At 47.2% G+C, this 23818-nt stretch overlaps 1 protein-coding gene across 1 annotated transcript in view; it reads right to left on the minus strand.

Moving 5' to 3' along the window:
- Nucleotides 1-1688: 1688 nt before the first annotated feature.
- The window catches only part of ASB18 (ankyrin repeat and SOCS box containing 18), a 59166-nt gene continuing 37036 nt past the window's right edge, over nt 1689-23818 (minus strand). Inside the window, 3 exon segments of the mRNA XM_019740949.3 lie at nt 1689-3021; nt 3787-3900; nt 22534-23038. Of these exon segments, the coding sequence (XP_019596508.3) occupies nt 2836-3021; nt 3787-3900; nt 22534-23038 (805 nt within the window). The 3' untranslated portion in view covers nt 1689-2835.

Raw genomic sequence — 23818 nt, forward strand, 5'->3', positions numbered from 1 at the left:
GTACCGTTGTACCTCCCACTTTGTTCTTATTTCTCAAGATTGCTGAGGCTAGCAGTAATTAATTTCTGAAAACCCACGAATGAAATCCATCCCATTTGCTGATCAGATAGCCCCAAACAACCACACTAGCCATTTTTGTCCCATACCGTCAGGACCGTGGTTTTGGAACAGTATTCAGCATATGTGGACAGCCGCTAGAACCCAGGTCATTCAGAACCAATTTCTAGTGCCGGTTTATTTCCTATTTATCCTGGTACAGCTGTGATGTCATGTTCCTGATGAGTTGGGATCAGGGTAAAGGGCTCCTGAAATCTTCAGAGGCTCAGTTCATTGCCATGTTTCTGTTGCGTATGGGTCCATGTTGCCCAAGAGTGCTAGACTGGAGGTATGGATACATGTCATGTTATACTGATGGGCCGGGGAGGGGATAGGGCGTGTTCATCATGGAAGTCACCTGATTGTCTGTAGGACACAATGATGACATGATGGTGAGGGAAGCTGCGAAGTGTCCAAACTGCCACCTGCCTTGGGACTAGGCAGGGGCTCATTCAATGCAGAGATGGAACCAAAAAGAAGGTGGCAAGAGCCCTTCCTGTCCACGCATCCGCTGAGGTGCCCACGTCTCTCCAACAGCCTTGCTGACAAGTTGCCCTCTTCGCTTGACCGTGAGCTGCATGAGGCACCTGACTGGATGATGGGTCCTCAGCCCCAGGCAGTGGGCTCCGGCTCCAGCAGGCTCCATCAGGACTGGATGAAGGAATGAACAAATGACTGAATGGATGAGTGAATGGTTTATCCCCAAGGAACTTCATGGATTAGCAATTCCTAGGAGCCTCTGAATTTTAAAAGAAAATTCTTGGGGGTGAAAGTAATAAAGAAGAGAATTTTTCCACAACGGCAGACTTTCAGGCAGCTCTGGGGAGATGTCTGGGGCTCACCGAGAGAATCATGCTGTCATTTTAAGCTGTAATTTGGAGAAAAAACATGTTTTGGAGACCTCATAATTGGCCGTTACTCATCAGAGTTTTAGAAATGTAAAGTCAACATGTCTTAAAAGAGTTGCACTTGGCCCCGGACGCCACCCCTGCCTATGTTCCAGTTTGCCTTTTGCTGCATTATGACTCCTGACTGTCTGTCAGGAGGGGCTTGGGAGAGCCATCTCCTGGGGTGGGGTGGAGGTGTGAGGGCTCCTGCAGCTGCGTTTACATAGACTTTTCTAGGTCCTCTGAGTTGTCTGTCTCAAAGGGTGACTCTGGGGGGTCAGCTAAAGGCTCTCGGGATGCTATCCTGTCACTCCCTGGCAGACCCACTGTACTGAAATCTGACCACCCGCCAAGGCCCAGCCTGGCTGCCCCCTTCATGATGACCACCTTCGCTGGCCCCCTGCCTGGCCCCCTTCTCACCCCCACAGCGGGCTTCACTCATAGCGCCCAAAACACCCCCCCCCTTATACTGCAGTATTTGCTGGGGTGTGAGCTCCCTTCTAGACTGTGGGAGAACATGCCCTGCCCTTCCTGAGGGTCGTCCCAGAAGCACCTTGCACTGGTTCAAACTGGGGGGAGGGAAGGAGGGGGGAGAGCCACTGCTTGTCCTCAGAGGAGAACCATAAAGAGTCCTTGTTTTAAAATATCATTCACTAGAAAACTTGAGTTCAAGTAAGGCCAACAGATCAGGAGACAGTGGTCATTGAAAAGGCAGTTTATTACTCAGCATTCTTAAGAGAAGGGACATGCCACACCATGGGGGCCACACAGGGAAGCACCAGTGTTGGCCAGGAGGTGGGGGGATGTGGGCAAGAGCCTTTGTTGTGGTTTCCATGGGGGGGGCAAGATAGACAGGCTTAAGATCAGCTAGTCTGGAGTTCACTGGGGCATAGCGGCTGTCCCCAGTCGTCTGGTACCTGGCCCTGGGGTGGCTAGTGGCCTGGGGTATGAGCGCCCAATAAAGGCGTGGCTGGCGGTGTGAGATCTGGAGTGACTGGCTTGCGTTAGAAAAGTGTGCTTGGTGGCAAGTTGTTTATTATCCCTAGGAATTGGCTAACCCTGGGGTTGTGGGGGGAAGGCGGGTAGTCCCCCCAGGGTCAGCAAGGCCCCAGATGTCAAAGCACCAGGATACAGAAAATAAAAGCCTGGTGAATAGAGCCCTAGACCTTTGGAACATGTTTCTTGTTAGGGATGCCCAGGGTGAGCTCTCGGCCGCCCGACCAACCTGTGTCTATTCCCTGCATGTGGCTTCCTGCACTGCTCATTAGAGCTGGACCAGGTGGGGTTGGGTGGGGATGTCCGACAGAAGACTCACATGGGATCAAAATGTCCAGTGTCCTTCTGGGGAGCTCTGGATGCCCTGGCTGGGAAGGGGGGGCGGGGTTCCTGGGAAAGCGCTCTTGTTATGGAAGCAAGTGTCCTCCCTCAATATGCACATCTGTCATGTTTTGGGGACAGTCTTTCCAGGTAGCTGGGCTCCAGGAGGGGTGGGGCATTTCCCAGGAGGCAGAGAGTCTGAAGGCTGCAGGCTGTTAACCCATGTGGGCAGGAGACAAACCTTGGAAAAATATGTACACCTTTTAGTTCAACTCTGTGGACAGGTACTTTCTGATACAAGTACTGTGATATTCACAATTCTCATCCTCACAAACAAGCGTGAGAGGCAGAAAGGGCTCTTATTACCAATTCCATCCCCTCGTGACCCGGAAGCTCGGGGAGGTCTGTGCATCCACCAGGGGGAGTGGGAGGTCCCAGCCGGGTCTGCCCGTCCCCATCTAGGGCGCTCTCACCACCTATCTGCAGCGGAAGGGCGAAGATGAGGCCAAGACTCTTAGTCCAAATGCTCTGGTTTTCAGTGCAAAACACCCTCTGGCTCCAACAGGAGATAATTTTGCAGGGACTTCGGCAAAGGTAACAGGGGGACCAGGTGAAAGCACTTTTTGCCAAACCATTTGCGAATAGCACAGCGGCAGAGATGCTGCAGACAGCGGGGGCCGTGGGCCACGGCAAAGAGAGACTGGTAGAAAGGCCGGTGCATCTGGAAAGGAAGGCAGGCGAGCGTCAGCTGGTGCACGTGGCACCCACACTCGTTCTTCTCCTAGCCAGAAGTCACAGCAGGCCCTTTCCAGGCCACCCGACAGCTGGAAGCCACATGACAGGGAGAAGCCCCGCTTTGCAGGAGGCGTCCTCCAGTAGGAGGGTCTGTACACTTTCCTGCGGAGGCCCAGGGAACTCTGTCTTGGGAGATTTCAGAAAACACGTCATCTCTTTCAGTTCCGCTCTGCCCCGCCTCTTTGCACAGTTGCTGATCAGCCATGTGCACAGGGCTCCAGTCAATGAAATATGAAGAGGAGTTTTCTAGAGGCTTCTGGAGAAATAATGCTCTCACTCTTTCTTAACGGAGTCATCTGTAGACCTCGTTGGGTGTGGCAGTAGTGCCCACAGCTGCCTCGGTCATATCTGACACACGGGAGCCACGACCTGTGGATCCAGGAGGCCCCAGGGCCAGCCCTGCTGTGGACACTGGGTCCTCCAGCCCTGCCATTCCTCACGTCAGCCTGGGCCGGTTTCTGCTCCTTGCAGCCAAAAGCACCCCAACTATATATACTATAGGCTCTGAGCTGTGTGATTACTAAGCCTCCAGGAGAAAAACCGAAATCCTCAAACACGCCCCTAATGGCCCTTTCTTGTTCCTTCTTTAGATGCTTATTTTCATGTGGATATTAGCGCAGAATGCCTCACACTGGGTGAGCAGAAACAGACAATTCTGCACTCACGGGGGAAGGAAGGGCAGCCCCCTCACCTGAAATACTTCTTCTGGAATCACCTCCTTCCAGGATTCCGACACGCGGAGCTGAGGGTAAGAGTTGAAAAGGACCTCAATGACCGCAGGGGCCGGTGCGCAGGTTTTCAGCACCTGGTCGGACACAGGGAGACCAAGATTAGGTTGACTGGGTTTGGGATCTAAGTGGGGACATGGTGGGGAGATATGGAGGTGTGTTTGGGTCCCACTTCTGCCACTTCCTGGCTGTGTGACCTCACTATGCCTCAGTGTCACAGGGAACAGTGGCAATCACAGGAATAGTACAGTGGGATTGTTGTAGGGCCACATGAGGTAGGTCACAGATAAGCACAGACAGCACTGGGCAAGGGGACCTGTCCTATCGCCAAGAAAAGTCTGGGCCAAGGGCTTCCCAGGGGGCTATGCTGATGGCTCTGGAGAGCTGCTCAGAGGTAGGCCTGAGGTTCTGCCTGCAGGACGGACGTCTGGCCCGAGGACGGTGCTCCCAACTTCTCATCTCAATTTTCTAATATGTCAGGACATTGGGGGAGAAGAATTGCTCTGCTGTTGGGTTTCCTCTTAACTCGGCCTTTCCGTTTTATTTTCACAGTCCAGACTGTCAAAGGATTCCTATTTTCTTTGCAAATTTAGAATTCAAATCCATCAGCTTCATCATAAAGATGGGAACACTTTGCTTTTTGAAAATAAACGCTCTTGTTGTTGTTAAGGAGAAATTTGCACACAAAACTAGACCCAATAGTATGGTAAACCCCCATGCACTCACCATCAACCCATGGCCAACCTGCTCCATCCACACTCTTAGCCCCTCTAATATTATTTTAAAGCAAATTCAATGTATTCTATCATTTCATCTGTAAATATTTCAGTGTGCCTCTTAAAGGACCCCTTAGAAGAAACACAAACACAACATCACTATAATAGTTTCTCAGTGTCACATAATATCTAGCCAGTGTTTACATTCACAAATTTCTCTTAAATGCCATTATATTAAAAAATAATTTGTTTCTTTGAATAAGAATCGACGTAAGTGAGATTTGTTGGTATGAAGTATTTTTAGATCTCTCGTGTTTCACATGAATTATTTGTTGAAGACACTAGGTATTTGTCCTGTAGAGTTTCTCACTGTTGGGATTTTGCGAATTGTATCCCTGTGAGGTGTTTTGAACACGCTGCTCTCCCTCAGCTTCCTGTAAATTAGCAGTTGAGCATGGAAGCTTGATCAATTCACTTTTGATTTTAGGGAGGGACAGGGCAACTTCACAGTTCTCTATTTCTGAGGTTTAAGATTTACTAAGTGTCGTAAAATTGTTCTTCATATTTTTTGGTTGAGCTCATTGAGTTTAAGCTGTTTTTCGAAGATCAGGCACCAAATACATACAGCAGGTAAGAGTCCGAACCAACAGCTAAGCCCAGCCTGCACCATGTCACCGGGGCTCCCTGAACACAAATCGAAAAAGGTATTTAAATCACGCAGTATGTTTGCTCCCTTTATAACTTCCCCAGATTCTTTCACATCTAAAATCCCTCTAAAATGCAGAAAAAAAAAAACCCAAAATTAAAAAAATTCATATTTCTTTGTTCAGAAATAAACCCTATTAACATTTTGTGTATAATAATGTTTTATGCAGTTAGACAAAATATTCATATATGTAACAGAAATGGGCTAATACTTTGCATATTTTTGAAACTTGATTTTTGTCTCCTCACAATAGATTGTGAACAAAAATTACAAAAGAGCATCATGTTAGTGGCCATCTAATATTTTATTTTATGAATGGATCATAATGTTTTCAGTAAATTAGCTATGTACCATGAGCACCCTTGAACGTGATGCTATCTCTTTCTGTCCCCAACCATTCTTAGGTAATAAGATAATTCCATCCCTGGCTTACATTGAATTCCTAGAAGCAGAAATGCAGAGTCAAAGGGTATGTACATTTAAAGTTTTTAAGACATATTGTCAAACCGTGAGTGTGTAACTGGTACACTTTTTGAAGAATTGAGTGTGAGAGCGCCTCTTTCTCCCTACCCACACCATCTTGTTGTTTAATTTGATAGGTACAATATAGAATATTTGCTTTTGTTTTGGTTGACCATTTGTCTTCTTTTGTGAATTGCTACATTATGTCTTTTGCTCACATTCTCTATAGTGTTTCCATTTTTTTCATTGATTTGTAAGTACATGTTATTTATTAAGTTTGTTTTTCAGGTAGACAATCATTTTGGCAAATAATGATATTTCTCCTCCTCAATACTAGTTATTTCTTATTTATTTTTCTTGTCTTCTTACATTGGCTAGAGCTTTAAAGTTCAATGTAAAACAACAGTATTGATAGCAGGCATCGTCATCTTATCCCTAAGTTTTATAGGATTGTCTCAAATGTTTCACCATAAATATAATCTTGGATATTAGTTTCAAATAGATAGTCTGTTCTAAGTTAAGGAAATATCTTTCTATTCCTAAATTACTACAAATTTCAGGATTTAATTTTATTTTTTGCCTTTTTTAAACTAAGTTAGTATAAAAAGATTTTCCAACATTGACCCATTCTTGCCCTCATAAAGCAGACTCTATTTGGCTATTCTTATAAATATAATGGCAGGTTCAATTTACTAAGATTTTGCATCATGTTTAATAACTGAACTTAGTTTATAGTTTTAGTTTTTTTGAGCTATTTTTTCAGGTTTTAATATCACTTTATGTTAACTTTAGTAAAACTATCTGAGGAGTTTTACCTTTTTAATGCTGCAGAAGATTTTTAAAAGTAGGTAATTATTGGAATTAAGAAGGCATGACTGATCTTGCATTGACATTGTCTAAAGCTGTCTTTTAATGGCAGGTAATAATTTGATATTTTCAATTTCTTCTTTGGTTACTGGCATATTTTGTTTTGATCTCTTCTTGAATCAATTTCATTAATCCATATTTTCCTGGAAAACAATCTGCATTTTAAAGAAACTTAGCATTGCATATGTATCAGTCAGGGTTCCAGTATGAAACAGATGACATATTTGATTCAGGATTATTTCGGGAAGGTTACTGATGCAGGGCTTTTAGCCAGGTGTACTACAAGGGATAGTGCCTTATCGTAGAGTTGGCAGCAGTGCTGTTTTGACTCCTGGGCCTGAGGGTGGAGAGTGGGGTGGGGTGGGCTCTTACTGGAGGCAGTGATCCTTGGTGGGGTACACACAGCCAGCTGAAACAGAGGGCGGGGCAAGCAAATACATTCTCTGACCTCACTCTCTTTTTCCCTCCTGTTCCTGGGAGACTGTACTGGCCAAACCCAGCAAGATGGAGGCCAGTGGCCTCATAGCTGTGTCCATCTGTCTCTCATATCTTCACCATATTTAGGAATAAACACCTTTTCTCATTTGAAATTAACTGTACTTGTATTTTCAATGTTTTTTCTTGTTTAGTCTTGTTGGAATTTCATCTAATTGCTTTTTGTTTCAAGAAATCAGCTACTGGATTTTTAAAAAAGCTTTTTATTACAAATATAGTTAACATCCAATATTATATTAGTTGCAGGGGTACACCATAGTTATTCAACATGTATAGACCTAAAGAAGTGATCACCATGGTAAGTCCAGCAACCATCTGACACTGGTCCATGCTGTCACAATATTATTGACTATATTCCCCATTCTGTACATTACATCCCCATGACCTATTTGTTTTATACCTGAAATTTGGACCTCTTACTCCCCTTCACCTTTCCCACCCCTTTTTAAAGTTTCAATTATAGTTGACATTCAATATTATTTTATATTAATTTCAGGTGTACAGCATAGTACTTAGACATTTATATAATTTAAGAAGTGATCCCCCTGACTAGTCTAGTACCCACCTGGCACCACACATAGTTATTACTGTATCACTGACTATATTCCTTATGTTATACCTTATAGCTCCATGACTGTTTTGTAACAACCAGCTTGTACTTCTTAATCCCTTTACCTTTTTCACTCTGCCCCCAAACCCATCTATCACCCCAATAAATCTAGTACCCATCGGACACCACACATTTATTACAATATTATTGACTACATTACTTATGCTGAACCCTACATCCCCATGACTGTTTTGTAACTACCAACTTGTACTTCTTAATCCCTTCCCTTTTTTCACCCACATACCCATCTGGCAACCATCAAAATGTTTTCTGTATTTATGAGTTTGTTAATTTTGTTCTTTAGATTCCACATATAAGCGAAATCACATTGTATCTGTCTTTCTCTGTCTGACACTCCACTCAGCACAGTACCCACCAGGTCCATCCATGCTACCGCAGATGGCAAGGACCCATTTCCTTCCATGGCCAAGCAATTTTCCATTGTATATGTGTACTACATCTCTTTATCCATCCTTCCATCAGTGGACACCCAGGCTGCCTCCATCTCTTGGCCATTGTAAACAATGCTGCAATGAACATATGGATGCACAAATCCTCTTGAAGTAGCGTTTGGGTTTCTTTGGATAAAGACCCAGAAGTACGATTATTGGATCCTTCTTTGTCTCTTGTTATAGCCTTTTTTTTCAAAAGTCTATTTTGTCTGGTATGAGTATTGCTACTACAGATTTTTTTTTCATTTCCATTTTCATGAAATATCTTTTTCCATCCCTTTACTTTCTGTGTGTATCTTTTAATCTGAAGTGAGTCTCTTGTAAGCATCATATGTAAGGGTTTTGTTTTCTTATCCATTCAGCCCTCCTATGTTTTTAAATCAACTTACATTGAAAGTAATTGTTGATAGACAGGTAGTTATTGACATTTTATTATTTATTATTTTGAGTTTTGTTTTTCCATCTTAAAGAAGTTCCTGTAACATTCCTTGTAATACTGGTTTGGTGGTGAGGAAGTCCTTTAGCTTTTTCTAGTCTGGGAAGCTCTTTATCTGTCCTTTGGTTTTAAATGATAGCCTTGCTGGGTAGAGTAATCCTGGTTGTAGGTCCTTGTTTTTCATCACGTTGAATATTTTGTGCCAATTCCTTCTGGTCTGCAAAGTTTCTGTTGAGAAATCAGTTGACGATCTTGTGGGGGCTCCCTTATAAGTTATCAGTTGCCTTTCTCTTGCTACTTTCAGGATTCTCTCTTTGTCTTTAACGTTTGCCATTCTAATTATAATGTGTCTTGGTGTGGGCCTGTTTGGGTTCATCCTGTTTGGGACTCTCTGTGCTTCGTGGACTTGTACGTCTATTTCCTTTGCCAGGTTACAAAAGTTTTCAGTCATTATTTCTTCAGATAGGTTTTCAATGCCTTGCTTTCTCTCTTCTCCTTCTGGTCCCCCCATGATGGCAATGTTGTTACATTTTTGATGTTGGCCCAGGGGCCCCTTAAACTATCCTCATTGTTTTGGATTCTTTTTTCTTTTTGCTGTTCTGATTGGGTGTTTTCTGCTACCTTATCTTTCTATTTGCTGATTTGATCCTCTGCTTCATCTAGTCTGCTGGTGATTCCTTCTAGTGCAGTCTTCATTTCAGTTAGTGTATTCTTCACTTCTGACTGGTTTTTTTTTATGGTTTCTATGTCCTTTTTTATGCTCGCTATCTCTCTGTTGAAGTTCTCACTAAGTTCCTTAGTTCTTTAGTTCTTAGTTCCTTAGTTCCTTTAGTTCCTTAGTTCTCATTAAGTTCCTTGAGCATTCTTATAACCATTGTTTTGAACCCTGTATCTGGTAGGTTGCTTGCCTCCATTTTGTTTGGTTCTTTTTCTAGAACTTTCTACTCTTCTTTCATTTGGGTTGCATTTTTTTGCTTACTCATTTTGGCTGTCTCTCTGTGTTTGTTTCTATGTATTAGGTAGATCTGCTATGTCTCCCAGTCTTGGTCCAGTGGCCTTATGTAGTAGGTGCCCTGTGGGGCTCTGCCAGTCTCCGTGGTCACCTGCTCCGGGTGCTCCAGGAGTATCCCTTGTGTGGGTTGTGTGTGCTCTCCTATTATAGTTGAGCTTTGATTGGTATTGGTACATCATAGGTGGGATTGACCCTCACGGGTTTGGCCATGTCCACAGCTTATGGGCTGCTGTGAAGGGGGCTTACCCCACTGAGTGGGATTTGTCCCAGTGGGCTCTGGTGCCTGTTAAGACTGCCCTTTGTATGTGCCATTTGTGGGAGTAATTGGATGGTGCTCTGCTGTATTCTGAAACCAATCTCCAAGTATGTTGGTTCTGGGGCCTCTTGGGAGGGGTTCCGGTGCAGGCCCAGGTCACCCTTTGCCTGTGACCAGCCAAGGACTACCTGGTAAAAGCTACAGTGAACTGCAGTTGTTCGCTGCCTGTGCTAAATCTGGAGGTGTGTGGGAGAGGCCATACTGAGAAATGAGGACATTTACCACCAGTACTGGGCCTGTGGTAGCTCCACAAAAAGCCAGGATACCCTAAGGCCTGCTGCCACCTGCCAGCTCTCTTAAGGTTCAGCCACTGATAGAGCCTCGTGCAATAAGCAAGTTGGGTGAGGCAGGGTCTCAGGGAGTCACTAGAGTGGGAAGAGCTGTAGAGCTGTGGTCACCAGGTTAATGCAGACTCTGCTGTGGTGCCAGTGCTGAGCCTGGAGCTACTCAGCAAGGCTCAGAGCACAGGTGGGTGTGTAGGACTGACAGTTTCCCAAGAAAGAGCGGCTGCAGCTGGGCTGGCTGCTCGGGAGAAAGTGCCTCCAGCTGGGGAGTTGGGCGGGGCAGGATCCCAGTGAGTCAGCAGGGAGGGGCTGCGGAGCTCACCCAGCCAATCAGATTCAGGTTGTACCTAAGCACAGGGGGCGGGCTCAACACAGCAAAGATGGTGCCCACCTGACAGCTGCATGGGAGGAGGACTTCCTCACAGGGAAAGTGCCAATTGTCTACCAGCTCTCGCCTGAAGCCACATACCTCAGTCTGCCCCCACGATGTGTCCAGCTCCCCCATGAATCACCATCCCTGCACTGGAGCACAAGGTGAGTGCCTGCAAGCAAATGAGTCTGTGCGAGGGCCGTTTAAAAGACATCTGGGTTTCCCGCTGCCTTCTGTCCCACCGGGATGGTCGGACTCTCCACTGCTTTTCACAGCCATGTGTAGTGGGAGCTCCTCTTCCCGGCACCAGTACTCCGGGCTGTGGGGCTTAGTGTGCGGCTGGGGGCCCCTCGCTCCTCCAGGGGAAGCTCCACAGCTTGGATATCCCTCCTGATTCTCAACCACCTCATGCAGGTGTGGGGCCCGTTCCGCATCTCTGTCCCTCCTGCCAGTCTCGTCGTGGCTTCTTCTTCATAGTTATAGGACTTCTGTTTGGCTAGACTTCAGATGGTTCTCCAGGTTGATTGTTCTATAATTTAGTTGTAATTTTAATGTGTTCACGGATGGAAGCAGGCACGGTGTTTATCTATTCCGGCATCTTGGATCTCCCTAGCTACTGGATTTTTTTTAAATCAGTTTTCTTTTAAAATATTCTAATCCATAAGTTTTTTCCTTCATTGTTATTGATACCTGTCTCTATTTCTCTTTCTAACTCCTTTGATTGACTGCTCAGTTGATTTAGTAACATTTTTTCCCCCTCAAGTCATCATAAAAGCAACTTTTTAAATGGTGTGGATTTCCCTTTGAACAGACGTATGGTCATTGCCATGAGTTTTGAGGTACAGTTCTCCCTGTCTTTCTTTTTAAAATAGTCTGCAATTAAATAACTATTGATGCAGTGGTCATTTGGGAATGTGCCATGCAATTTTCAAAAGGTTATTTTTTCAAATGAACTTTTTGCTATTAATTTTCTAGTGTGTTGTATTATAGCTTTAAATAATGTTTGCTTTCGGAGTCTTAGAAGTTGTACTGTTTGCTAGTTTCAAAGTTCAACATGTATTTGTCACATTTATGATTTACAGCTTCTACACTTTTTTTTGCCCACTTGATTTGTAAAAGACTGAGATATGAATTAAAAATCACCTAGAATTATTACTTTTTCAGTCAGTTTCTTCATTTTAACATAATCTTTTTTTGGCACATAAGGTTTATAATAGTTATCTCTATATTATGGACTGTATCCTTTATCAGTAGCATATGAATCTCTTCTTCTCTGCATTTTGTGTATTTCCCCGGAACTCTTCTATGTTGTATATTGATATCAAAATATACCTTTTTTTTTTTTTTTAGTTTGTTTTCGTTACAATTATCTCTACTCACTCTTTGATTTTAACCTTCTGTTTTAAAGTGTTTCAGAGTCTCTGTACTGGTAATAGGGTAGTTTAAGAAATTTATATTTATTATTATAAATAATCTATTTAGTCTTACTTCTATCTCATTTTATTCTTTATAATTTTTTACACCTCTTGTTTCCTTTGTTGTCTGATTTCTCTTATACAGGTTTGTATTTTGTTTGTATTTATCTTTTATGTTTTGAAAGTATGTATTTTAAAATTCTACTAGTGGTTACTTTAAAAATAAACATTAACCTATATTTATCTAAATATCTAAATAGTATCTTTTGTGTCCTGGATGAGCCATTTGTCCCTTCTTCCACCTCTCTCTCTCTCTCTCTCTCTCTCTCTCTCTCTCTCTCTCTCTCTCTCAACCAGTTCCTCTCCCTCCTTAATAACATCTGGCATTTTGCTTCCAGATCATGATTATTACAAAATCATATTTTGTTTATATCTCCTTTGGAATTAATTTTGGTGTTTGCATTTAGTTTTACAACGTGACTTACAATTATTTAAGTTGTTTCTATGTTAACTGGGTTGTACGCTCACCACCTGTCCATTAAGCCATTCATTCCATAGATATTTACCGAGCTCCTACTAGAAGCCAGGAATTGTGTTAGGTCTGTGTGATGTGATGCCAAGCCCCGCCTTCAGAGAATTTTACAGTCCCAACAATATGGTCCCAAACACGAATAATCATATAAAGATACCACGGTCCTGTGCTGGGGAAATCACAACGTGCTAGAAATGGCATCTAACTCAGACCTGCGTTTACAATGGGGTGGTGAGTTGGTCAGGGAAAGATTTCTGGAAGAAGTGACATTCAAGCTAAGGCCTGAGTATGGAATAGGAGTTACAAGGTATGGAGAGTTCTAAGGACAAGCGTGTTCTAGGTGGAGAAAACATTTCCAAACTTAGAAGGTGTGAAGACCAAACCTGTTGGTGAGGGCATGGAATTTGACGTGAGTTGCAGTGAGAGCTGACACTGGAGAGGAAAGCAGTGTCAGATCATGAAGAGTGTTGTCTGCCGTGACAACAAGGCTGGACTTTATCTTGAGGGCACAGGAGACCTTGAGAGGTTATGGATGGGTGAGTGACAGGGTCAGGTTTTAATTTTAGAAGTATCGCGATGGCTGCAAGGTTGCGAAGAGCTTCAAGGCACCATTTTGGAGGCAGAGAGCCCAGTTAGGAGCATGTTTCTGCAATTTAGGGGAGAGATTGTGGTGGCCTACACTCAGCGGGTGGCAGTCAGGGTGGGAAAAAAGAGAAAGAATTTGAGAGATATTTAGGAGGTGGAGAGAGTGAGAGAATCTGTAGATTGAGTTTCCCATTCCTGAGACAGACTTTCCCATCATCCCTTAGTCAGTTGGAGAACATGCATCATTTACAGTACAGCCTCGCCAAACTGCCCTTGCCCAGGGCACAATGGTCTGGCTACGTCCAGTGGTCAATACTCGTCCTCACCTGGGTGCTATCAGCTACATGTGACACAGTTAATCATGGGCTCCACTTCGATACATTCTTCACTTGGCTTCCAGGAAGCCACGCTCTTGTTTCATCATCTCTCTCACTGGTTTGCTCCCACTCGGTTTCCTTGGCAGCTTTCTCAACTCTCCATCTTCTTGATGTTGCAACACCCCTGCATTCAGTCCTCATTCCTCTTCTTTATTTACTCTCACTCCTTGGTGATCTCATCCAGTTCCCTGGCTTTAAATACCATCCCTATGCCGCTGACCCTCAAAAGTATATTTCTAAGGCGGTCAAACCTCTCTCTCAAACCCAGGACTTGAATATCCAACTGCTTACTTGGTATCTCCACTTGGCGGTTAGCTCACATTGAACATACCAAACACCGAACTCCCGGGTCTCCCCCAGACCCTAAGCTTTCTCTACCCATAGCCTTCCCCATTTCAGATGGTGGCAGACCCATCCTTTCCATCTCTCAGGCTGAAAGCGTTGGAGTCACCGCTGACTCTTCTCTTTCTCTCACATCCCACATCAAATCTGTTAAGGCATCCTGTTAGCTCCACCTTCAACATACATCCAGAATCAGACCACTTCTCCGGGACATCCACGCCACCATCACCCTCACATGGATCGCGGCAACAGCCTCCTAACATGTCTCCTCCTCCTATTTCCGCAGCCTGGAAACCTATAAAATGTCAGGCAGGCCACACCACTCCTCTGCTCAAACCCCTCCAATGGCCAGAGTCCTTGTAATGTCCTACAAGAGCCCACGCCGTCTGTGACCTTCCTCCATCTTTCTGAGCTCATCTCCTATACTGTCCCACTTACTGTCTCCACCTCCAGTCACACTGGTCCCCTTGTTCTGCACACTGGTCAGACCCCCTCCAGCTTGAGGGCCACACTAGCTGCTCGTCTGCTGGACGGCTCTTCCTCCAGGAAACCTGCAGAGCTGATTCCCCACCTCTCTCACGTCTTTACTCAGAGGTCGCCCACCCTAAGTCCCCTACTTAAAACTGCAGCTGCCCCCCACCCCACTTCTCTCTATAGTCCTTATTACTTTATTGTCCTGTTTACTATGTTCGCTGTTTACTGTCTGTCTTCTTCATTAGAATGTAAGCTCCATGAGGGCAGGGTACTTTTTTTCTCATCTGTTCACAAATATATCTTATCACTTTATGTTGTTGGTGCTCAAAACATATTGTTAAATAAATAATCGAATAAATAGAAGTATGTTTATTCTTTTAAAAAATGCATTAGGAAGGCATGTTTTAGGAACTCTTCATATCTAAAAGTGTCTTTCTTTTGCCATCCTTGTGAAAGCTATCATGGCTGAGTATAGAATTTTAGCATCCAAATGTTTCCTTTAAAAATCTGTCTTAGGATAAATCACATCAGAGAGATCTGAGTCCGGCCTGATTTTTATTCCTTGAAGCGGTTTTTTGCTTGGATACTTTGCAAGATTTTTCCATGTCTTTAAAAATTTTTTTAATTTATTCATTAATTTATATTTTTTATTTATAGTTGATAAACAATATATTCATTTCAGGTGTACAACATAGTGATTCAACATTCTTATACCTTATGAAGTAACGTTTTAGAACATTTTTGCTAGAATGTGTGTAGGTATGTGTCTTCCATCATTAATTTGCAGAGAACATCCACTCAACTCCTGTAAGTTAAGACTTTTCGTGCAGCTAAGTTTGTTTCTATTATGTCTTCGATTGTTATTTCTGAGCCATTTGTTCTAAGCTCTTCTTCAGGAACCAACATCACGTTTCTGTGGGTTGGTGCTCTCCTCTGTCTTTCATGGCCATCACTTTCTCTTTTAGTTTCTTGGCTTCGTTTTTTTCTTTTGCACTTAAGAGCTTTTATTCTTTTATTTTTATTTATTTATTTTTAAGGATGGCACAGCTCACAGTGGCCCATGTGGGGATTGAACTGGCAACCTTGGAGTTATCAGCACCACACTCTAGCCAGCTGAGCTAACCAGCCGCCCTGCACTTAAGAGCTCTTAACATTAGTCAGTCACTGGGGCCGACTTCCCAACGTACCAGATGGTTACATTAATCCAGTCAAGGTGTCCCATCCTCTTTGACATTTATTGGTTTGGTTCCCCAAACTCAGCTTGGTTTGGGGAAGGGCAGGTTTAAGCCAGGTGGGGCCAATGAAACACAAGGAGGGACTTCCTCAGGGCTTCCATAAAAGAGCAGCTGCTTGGCCAGTTGTTGCTGGAAGCCATCTTGTGACCAAGAGTGGAGCCATTTTGAGGGCAAAGCTGATTCATTGAGGCTGGAAAGCATATGGTTCTGTGATGATGTCACTGAGACACAGGAACAGCCAATGATGAAGCCTGCTCTTCCTCTGTGCTTCTTGTCACGTGAGACATGAGGGAGGCTGGAACCACATCAGGGGTTGCCCAGAGGGAGCCGTGACTATTAAGAGATGCCATGTGGGGGTGTTGGAGCCATGGAGATGCAGGTGGTGCTAAGGAAGCGACTCAAGGCAGAGAAATAGGAGGCAAGGTACCGTGGCTTCTTTTTCCCGCCACATTCAATTTCCCATGGTGTCTCCCTTGGCTGAACCCAGCCAGAAGCCAGCTGATATGGGACTGTGTTAGCTTGAAGGTGCGAACTGCACTGCGCCCACGCCCTCGGGACACAGGGACAGCAGGATGTGAGGACACACAGGCAAACAGTGCAGCTCCCTCGTTTCCGTCACTGGCTTGATTCTTTTCTTATGAATCACTTCTGTCTTTCACTTTCTTTATTGTGTAATCTGTTCTACCCTGTGCTCTTGCTTTCTTCGTCTAAATTTATCTACTCCATTTTCCTTTTCATGTCATTCTATTGACTCCTCATCATAACCTGTGCTGTTTTAGGGACTTAAAGACTATGTCTTGTTGTACTCCATAGAGGATGGCACACACAGCACACAATTTCTCAGATTTTCTTCCGGATCTTTTGATGAGAAGTACAGACTTCCCATTTTCTAGATGCTGTCCTATTTTCTTTTTCTGCCCCTTTCCTCCCTCATAAACCCATTTATTTTTCTCTTTAATCATCTTTGATTAAGATGAGATCCAGACACGAGGGTTGTCAACATGCAGGGGAGTCCATGGTCCCATTCTCTGCCTACTCGCGAGAATGTGGAGGGGCAGGGGACGTGCAGGAAGGCTGGAGGGTGTGTTTCCAGTTTGTACATTCACCTGGGGGACCTGCGCTCTGCCAGGACGCCTTTTCCTCTGACCTCCCTCCCAGACTTCCACTGCTCTGCACCTGGGTTCCTCATGCCCCCCTCTGCACTTCACTGCACCCCCCAGAATGCAGTGCATCTCCACAAGCGCCCCCTGCTGCTTGGTTGACTTTTAAAACATTTCTTTGTAATGTCAGCCTGGTTGGCTTAAAACTTAGGGCGGTGAGCAGAGGAGCCTGGCTCTTCCAGACTCAGACATGAGGTCATCTTGTTCTTGGTGCTGTGGATTTGTTTTCCCTCCTTCCCTTCCCCTCTCCCTTCCTCCGTTCCTCCTTTTCTCCCCTCCTATTGTCTATGTCTTTGCAGATATCTTAGTACAAAGGCTGGAACAGCTGACCTTTTAAAATTGGTAATCATATTCATATTGTACGAATTCCCTCATCCCCTCCGTACCCCAAATTTGTTTTTCCCCAAATCCACTACTGTCACAAAGTCAGCCTTAAGTGGGCTTTAGAGAAAGAGGGAGACAGAGTGGACACAGGAGACTGAGCTGCAGAGGGAGAGCCAGGCAGGCGCGCATCTTCCCGCCCCTGCCTCGTCCAGCCATGGCTGCTCCCTACGCAGTGTGCTCTTGACATGTTGAAATGTCTGGCTTACACAAGCCGCCATTAACACGCCATTTCCTAGAGCACAGCAGTCTCTGATTTCAATCATTCTCCTGTGATGGGAGAAAACCACACTGTTAAGTGAGGGTTCACACTGGACCCCCCAGATCTAGTCTGGTTACATATAGATGGTCTCCTAGGTGATGCTTGCTTCTCCGGGCCTTCCTCAGGCTACCCCTGACCCTCCAGGGACCCTCCCACTGGCCCTCTCACTTCTCTCTACAAAATGTTAAATGGTTCCCAGCGACTGCCTGCAACAAGCAGGACTCCCTGTCCCCTCCCCCCAAGAGCTGCCCTCCATCAGCAAAAGCGCCCGTCCTCGTCCTCAGGGGCCCCTCCTCCCTGGGTCACAGACTGTGACAAAGCCTTATTGCCTGTCTCTGGGAATTCATTTCCTGTCTCTCTTCTGTTCCACCTCTCTGGGGCTCCCTGGCCCTCCCCAATTCCCCAGCTCTGTGCCCCCTCATGTTTGCCAGGCAGCTGGCTGCCTCCATTATTTTTACGCCAACACAGTTTAAAAATCTCCGCTCCTCCTTGCTGTCTGTGGAGGAGCGGCTGCCACATTATTCTGACATGCTGATGTCATTAGAGTTCACGAGCACTCTCTTCAGCTAATGAGGCGGCAGAAAGAAAATTAAGGGGAAAAATCACACAGGCACATTGCTCTGTATGTAGATGGAGAAATGAAACAAGAGCAGGAAAAAGAGGCATGTTATTTAGGAGAGCGCCCTCCCTCCTCCCCCTGGGGACAGGGTGCACATGACTCTGTGAAGACAGGAAATGGAGACCTGGTTTTTGACTACTGCTACCCCAGGATTTACCCACTAAGAATCCGGTTTTACTGGGGTAGTGTGATGTCACTTTACCCAATTCTGTAATTAGGTGAACAGAAAACACGTAAACTTTACATCCATCGTATTTTCAGCACGGTCAATGCCCAGAAGGTGAGGCAAGACCAGAACTTTGCAGATGTTTCTAGAGTAATCTGCCATTCTTGCCATCAGCCTGCACTTCCCCCCCATTTGCATGCCTCACCTGGATTGCCAGCAGTCTGTGGTTTTCCACTAGTGCCTACCCCAACATCTTCTCTGCATTTGAGCAGAGAAATCATCCCGAAACTCTCCTTTGATTATGTCACCTCTCCTGCTTACGATGATGTAATAGAGTCCCCTTGTTCTCAAGACAAAGGCTCAAACACTTAACAAGGGCCCTGCCTAGCAGTCTAGCCTCAACTGGCCTCCTCTTGCTGTTTCCTTTTCAGCTACTGGGTCACCTTTCCGACTGCACGTGTCACGATGCTGCTTCTGCCCCAGGACGTTTGCCCGTACCTGTTCCTTCTGCCTCAGATGGTTTCTCTTCCCCTCTTCACACAGCTAAGGCTTCAGCCTTCAGATCTGGGCTCACTAAGCCCATGCTTGGTGGAGCCTGTGACCATCCCCCGAGCCAGGTGGATCTCCCTATGTAGCACTTTCAGGAAGGGGAGGGTGTTGGCTCTGCAGCTCGTCTCACCACAGCAATTTCACCTTGCTGTGTTTGGTTGTCTTACCCTCCTGACCAGCAGCTCCATGAGGGCAGGCAACATGCACACTCCTGTTCATCCCTAACTGCAGCACTGGGCACAGCAGAAATATTTGTTGAATGAATAAGTGCTTAAGGGACGCTCGCAGGAAGCACAACCTATGTGCTGCCCACTGCTGGTGCTGTTCCTGCACCTCCCCACTCTTGGGCAGTGAGTTGGAATATTTACAGCTGCCAGCATGTGCATTTTCACTGGTTGCTGCTGGCCTCTGCCCTGTGGGTAACAGAAGTGTCTCTGGGAAAGGGCACAAAACAAGGGACAGGGTTGGAGGAGCTAGAATGTGTTAACCACACCAGCTGACTACAAATGAGAAATGCTCATGGAAGGGGGTCCCTTTATATACCAAGGGACAAATAAAGCTGGCCCCTTAATCTGAGCGGTGAGGCAGGGTGGCCCCCAAATGAACACGCATGGAGAAGGCATGAGAGAGCAGGGTCTGAGTCCCGGGATGTGGGGATCTGGCCTGGAGCTGCTACTTTCCAGCTCTGTGACTTTGGGTAGATCATGTCCCATCTCAGAGTGGGGCGGGACTTAACCCTTTGCAGTGCCAGCATTGTATTCTGGGGTCCAGCCAGGAATACGCTCTTCAAAGACGTGGGCTGAGAAAAGTTGTAAAAAGATAACATGGGGCTTCATTCTTGTTTCGTGAATCCATCTTCCAGGTGAGGGTCAGGAGGAGAGAGACCAGTGAGCAAAGCCCTTTCTTCCAGACCAAGCATCCAACCCACAACGTGAGCTCGTGGCAGCGGCAGAACTTGTTGGGACCCCATTTCTGTGTGTGTTCCTCTGCCCTCCTGCCTGCCCCCCTCCAGGCGGCTCTCTTCCACCTGACCTCACAACTTCCAGAATTCAAACCTGGCCGCAGCCTGCCACGCAGCTTGCTCCTGCCCTGGCGCCCCTATATCTGACTCCGATGTTAACTAGAGGTCAGCCGGGCACAAAGGCCTGGCATTGTCAACATGCTTGCCTCCCAAGCAGTGCCCTCGCTTTGATGTTTGCCGCAGAGCACTGTGCATGGCGCTTGGCGTCCGCCTGCCGAGGTGACGGTGCCTTTGTCCGGGCATGGGGGACTGTGATTTATGTCATGCGCTCGCTGTGAAACCTTTTGCCTCAGTAATTTTGAGCTCCGTGGGTGTCTCTTTACATCTATTTAAAGCATGGCTGCTGCCCACGGACGGCGTGCTCTGTGACATTCCCCGGTGCCTCTGTGTACGCCTCGCCACGGCGCAGAATCTTGCCTGCGGTGCCCCTTTGTGGCCCGTTTCACTGTGTTTGCTGCGTGCTCCACGGGGCTGCTGAGCAGAGTCGGTCTGTCCCTTTGATGTCACATGTGGTGATTAGAGCCCTTCCCTGGTGAACACTTGCAGGGGGCCTGGGTGGGGGAAGATGCTTCGGCCGGATTTCCAGAGTGTTTGTCCTGGGGCCAGGCTAGAACATCACGGGTACTTGTGCTTTTGCTCAGAGGACGCTCAGTGTGGTTCTTGCGTTCCCCACCGCGACCTGCTCCCGGCCAGGAGTGCGCTGGGCTAGTGGCTGTGGTCTGCAACAACACTCGGTGGGGCGCCCCCTAGAGGTGTGGTCGTTCTCGGCACCAAGAGCCGGAATCCCGGTCTGCAAGGATTTAACGGCAGGCGGCGCCCTGGCGTTGCCGGAATCCCCTTCATACTTTCCCCACTGACTGAGGTGCCGGTGCGCCTGCTACGTGCAGGGGAGGCGACGACGGGCAGTGTGTGTGGTGACAGCCTCAGAGTATTAAGATTTCTCAGGGAAACTCCAATTCCTTCCACAACTGCTGGGAGATGCATTGTCACTTCTCATGGCCTCTTGCCCCTTCCCCCAGTAACAAACTGCCCCCTAAACCTAAACTGAACTTGCACCCCCCACTGACCATGCTCCCTTCCTGTGTGGCTGACACGGGCTAGGGCCCCTGAAGGGGAGGCACTGTGCCTCGTCCTGCCCGTCAAGGTCAAGGTCGGTGAATTCCCGCAGCTCTGGAGACGGAGCTCAGGTGCGAGAGGTCCTGTCCCCAGGAGGGTGCCCATGGGCTGCACCTTGGGAACGCGGGCAAATATCACTCAAACTGACTGACTTCACGCATCACTAAGGGTTATTTCTAGTCACTACTGAAGTATATTGACTCTTTGTCTTCAAAAGAATTTGCCCCGATAGTTTTCACTTGTGGCCCATCTTGTAAAGCCTCGTTTATGTTTTTATTCTTTACGCAGTGTCACATGATGAGGGCTGACGCGTGCATCTTGGTTTAAAGCACACCGTGGGAATGGCAGGAGCAGTGGGTGAGTCTTGTCTCCACGTTATGGGGCGATAAACCAAGGCTGCTAATATTGGTAAATGTTAAAATGTAAATTAGGGCTATAAAAGGTGGGTCTTATAGAATATAAAATTGCTGGCATTTCTTCCCTTTTGAGGGCCCACCAAATTGAAATCACTGCATTGGTAGGGTGCCATGAGAGAATTGCTCAAAGCTGGTGTGAGAGTTATCTCAAGACACGTTGTCACAATGTTTGTCAAGTAAAGAAACAAGGCGTTGTCTGGGTGGATTTTCCACTTTTCAGCTCTGTTTTTACAGACACAAATTTTATTCTGCATGCATCTGTAATACAGAGTTAGCATTTGAGAGAAATGTGTGACTCTCACTACATCAGACCACCTCGAATACTGTCCTTTTTGGATAACAGCCTTTCAACTATTTGTTCAAAATTTATCAGGTCAAAGTATGTCTCTTGCCCACCACCGGTGAGGGGATCATTTTTAAACTAAGCACACCCAATTTTACATCTAACGGAGTGACTCCCTTTCAGCAAATTCTTTTGGGAAGGACAATCTCTTACTCCAACCATTATTTTCAGAACTTTTCTTTTGGAAATGTTTTCCGTCATTTGAGTATTTTCTCTGATGAGAAATCGCTATTCTTCCTCTTTATTATTTCAGGTTAGATCTGACTCGTGGAAAAAGTGACAAGTTGCTCAGAGTCAAGTCTGCAAAGGGGGGCTGAGGTCCCCGCACAGTCCTGACCCTGGACAGAGCACCTCACTGGGGTGAAACCCAGGGCGAATGAGAGCATTGCCTGCCTGGTGTTTCACAGGGGTGCAGTGAGGGCCGAAAGAGGGACATTTGCAGATCTGTACAGTGCTGTTATTAACCTCATTATTAAGATTGGGGATTGGGATTGGGTAACAAGAAACTGATTTTCATTGTTCTGAAAATTACACCGAAAGCTGAGCTGCCGAAATAATTTCCGCCATGACAGGAGTGCAGGTGCCACCGTGCTACGTGCAGGCGAGGCGACGGCGGGCAGGCTTTTTGGTGACGGCTTCAGAGTCGTCATCAGAGTCACTGCCGGGCCTCCCCAGGTGACCGCTTTGAAAGCACCCTCAGGCCTGCTTGTTGACACCCAGCCTCTTAATTTTCTAGTGACTCTAGCGGGTGGCTTCCAGGCTCTGGCTCCTCAAAGTGTAGCGCCACGACCAGCAGGCTTGTGTTCGCCTGGGAGCGGTTAGAAATACACACACTCCCACTTAGACCCTGGCATCAGCGTGTGCAGTTTCACAAGTCCCCAGGGGGTTCCTGGGACCCTGGAAGTTTGAGAAGCGCTGCACGCCCCCAAGCGGCAGGCCAGGTCCCCGCACGGCAAAGCTCAGTGTGAGAGGTCCCTTGGCCACCTCTTACCTTGAGGAAGGCGTCGGGCCACACGGTGGGGGACCCGTGGTTGAGCAGCTCCCGCAGGGTGTGCTGCGGCGCGGCGTGGGGCGAGCAGGCGGCTGTCTGCAGCACGCGGCCCAGTGGCGAGGCGCCGCCGTAGTCGAGCGCCGCAGGGTTGGCGCCGTGGCGCAGCAGGAGGCGCGCCAGGCCGGGGGGCGCGTGGCCGCAGGCCTTGTGCAGTGGGCTGCGCTCGTCCTCGTCACGCGCGTCCGCCGCCGCCCCGTGTTGCAGCAGCAGCGCGCACAGGCGCAGGCAGCGCGCGTACTCGTCGGGCCGCCTCGCCACGCCGCACGCGGTGCTCAGAGCTGTCTCGCCACGGCCGTTCCTCGCGTCCACGCGCGCCCCGTGGCCCAGGTAGAGGCTGGCGTGCTCGTCCAGGCCACACTGTGCCGCCACGTGCAGCGGCGTGTCCCGGTCAGTGCCGCCCGTGCGGTGCACCGACGCGCCGTGCTTCAGCAGTGCCTGCGCGCACCTGCGGGGGAGGCTGAAGCTGGTCACCGGCCCAGGCGGAGGCGGACACTGGATACCCACATCCTGCCACCCCTACCCACCACGCCCTGGCTGCCGTTTATGGGCCTTTGGACACCCCGCGGGTGACTCGGCTCCCTGAAAGAGCAAGGTGGCCGGAGAGGAAGGACTTAAGCTCAGATCTGTCTTGCTCCAGCTACAGGAGTTTAAACTGAGCTGAAAAAAAGAAAAGGAGGTTATGGCAAGTGGTGAACAGAGCTGGGGACATTTCCTAAGAACCCACGTGCACATGAGTAATTCCTAACTGCCTGGTGCTACTTTGGCAGGTAATGTGGTTCAAATGACAGTGCTTGAAGCGCTAATTACTTGGGCTGTTTGTCACAGGTGGCAGTTAAGGGAGGGCCTGGGAATCACGATTCTAAGGAGGGTCCCTTAGACGGGCGCGTTCTTTCTCAGCTGGCATGTACCATGTCCGTAAACTGCTCAGCTTTGGCGATGGTGTGACAAGGTTTGCTTTGGTCCCATGGAGGGAATCAACCCAGCCCTCATGGCACTGACAGACTGGCACTGGGTTGCCCCTCAGAGTGGGAAGCATGGGTGGGACACACAGCCGTGCCTAACTGGGAGGACCTTGGTTTCAACCAGACCCTCCGGAACAGACAGTAGATTTTGGCTGTACCCAAATTCCCCAATGGTCTCCTGGGGGTTCTGGGCTCCCAAGGAAGACTGTGGTCCCCTCCCATTGATGAGTGTCTTCTGTTGCGTCCAGATCCACCAGCTGGGT

Source organism: Rhinolophus sinicus, chromosome 17, assembly GCF_057876585.1.
Source record: "Rhinolophus sinicus isolate RSI-liver-muscle chromosome 17, RSI-T2T, whole genome shotgun sequence".
Classification (NCBI taxonomy): Eukaryota; Metazoa; Chordata; class Mammalia; order Chiroptera; family Rhinolophidae; genus Rhinolophus; species Rhinolophus sinicus.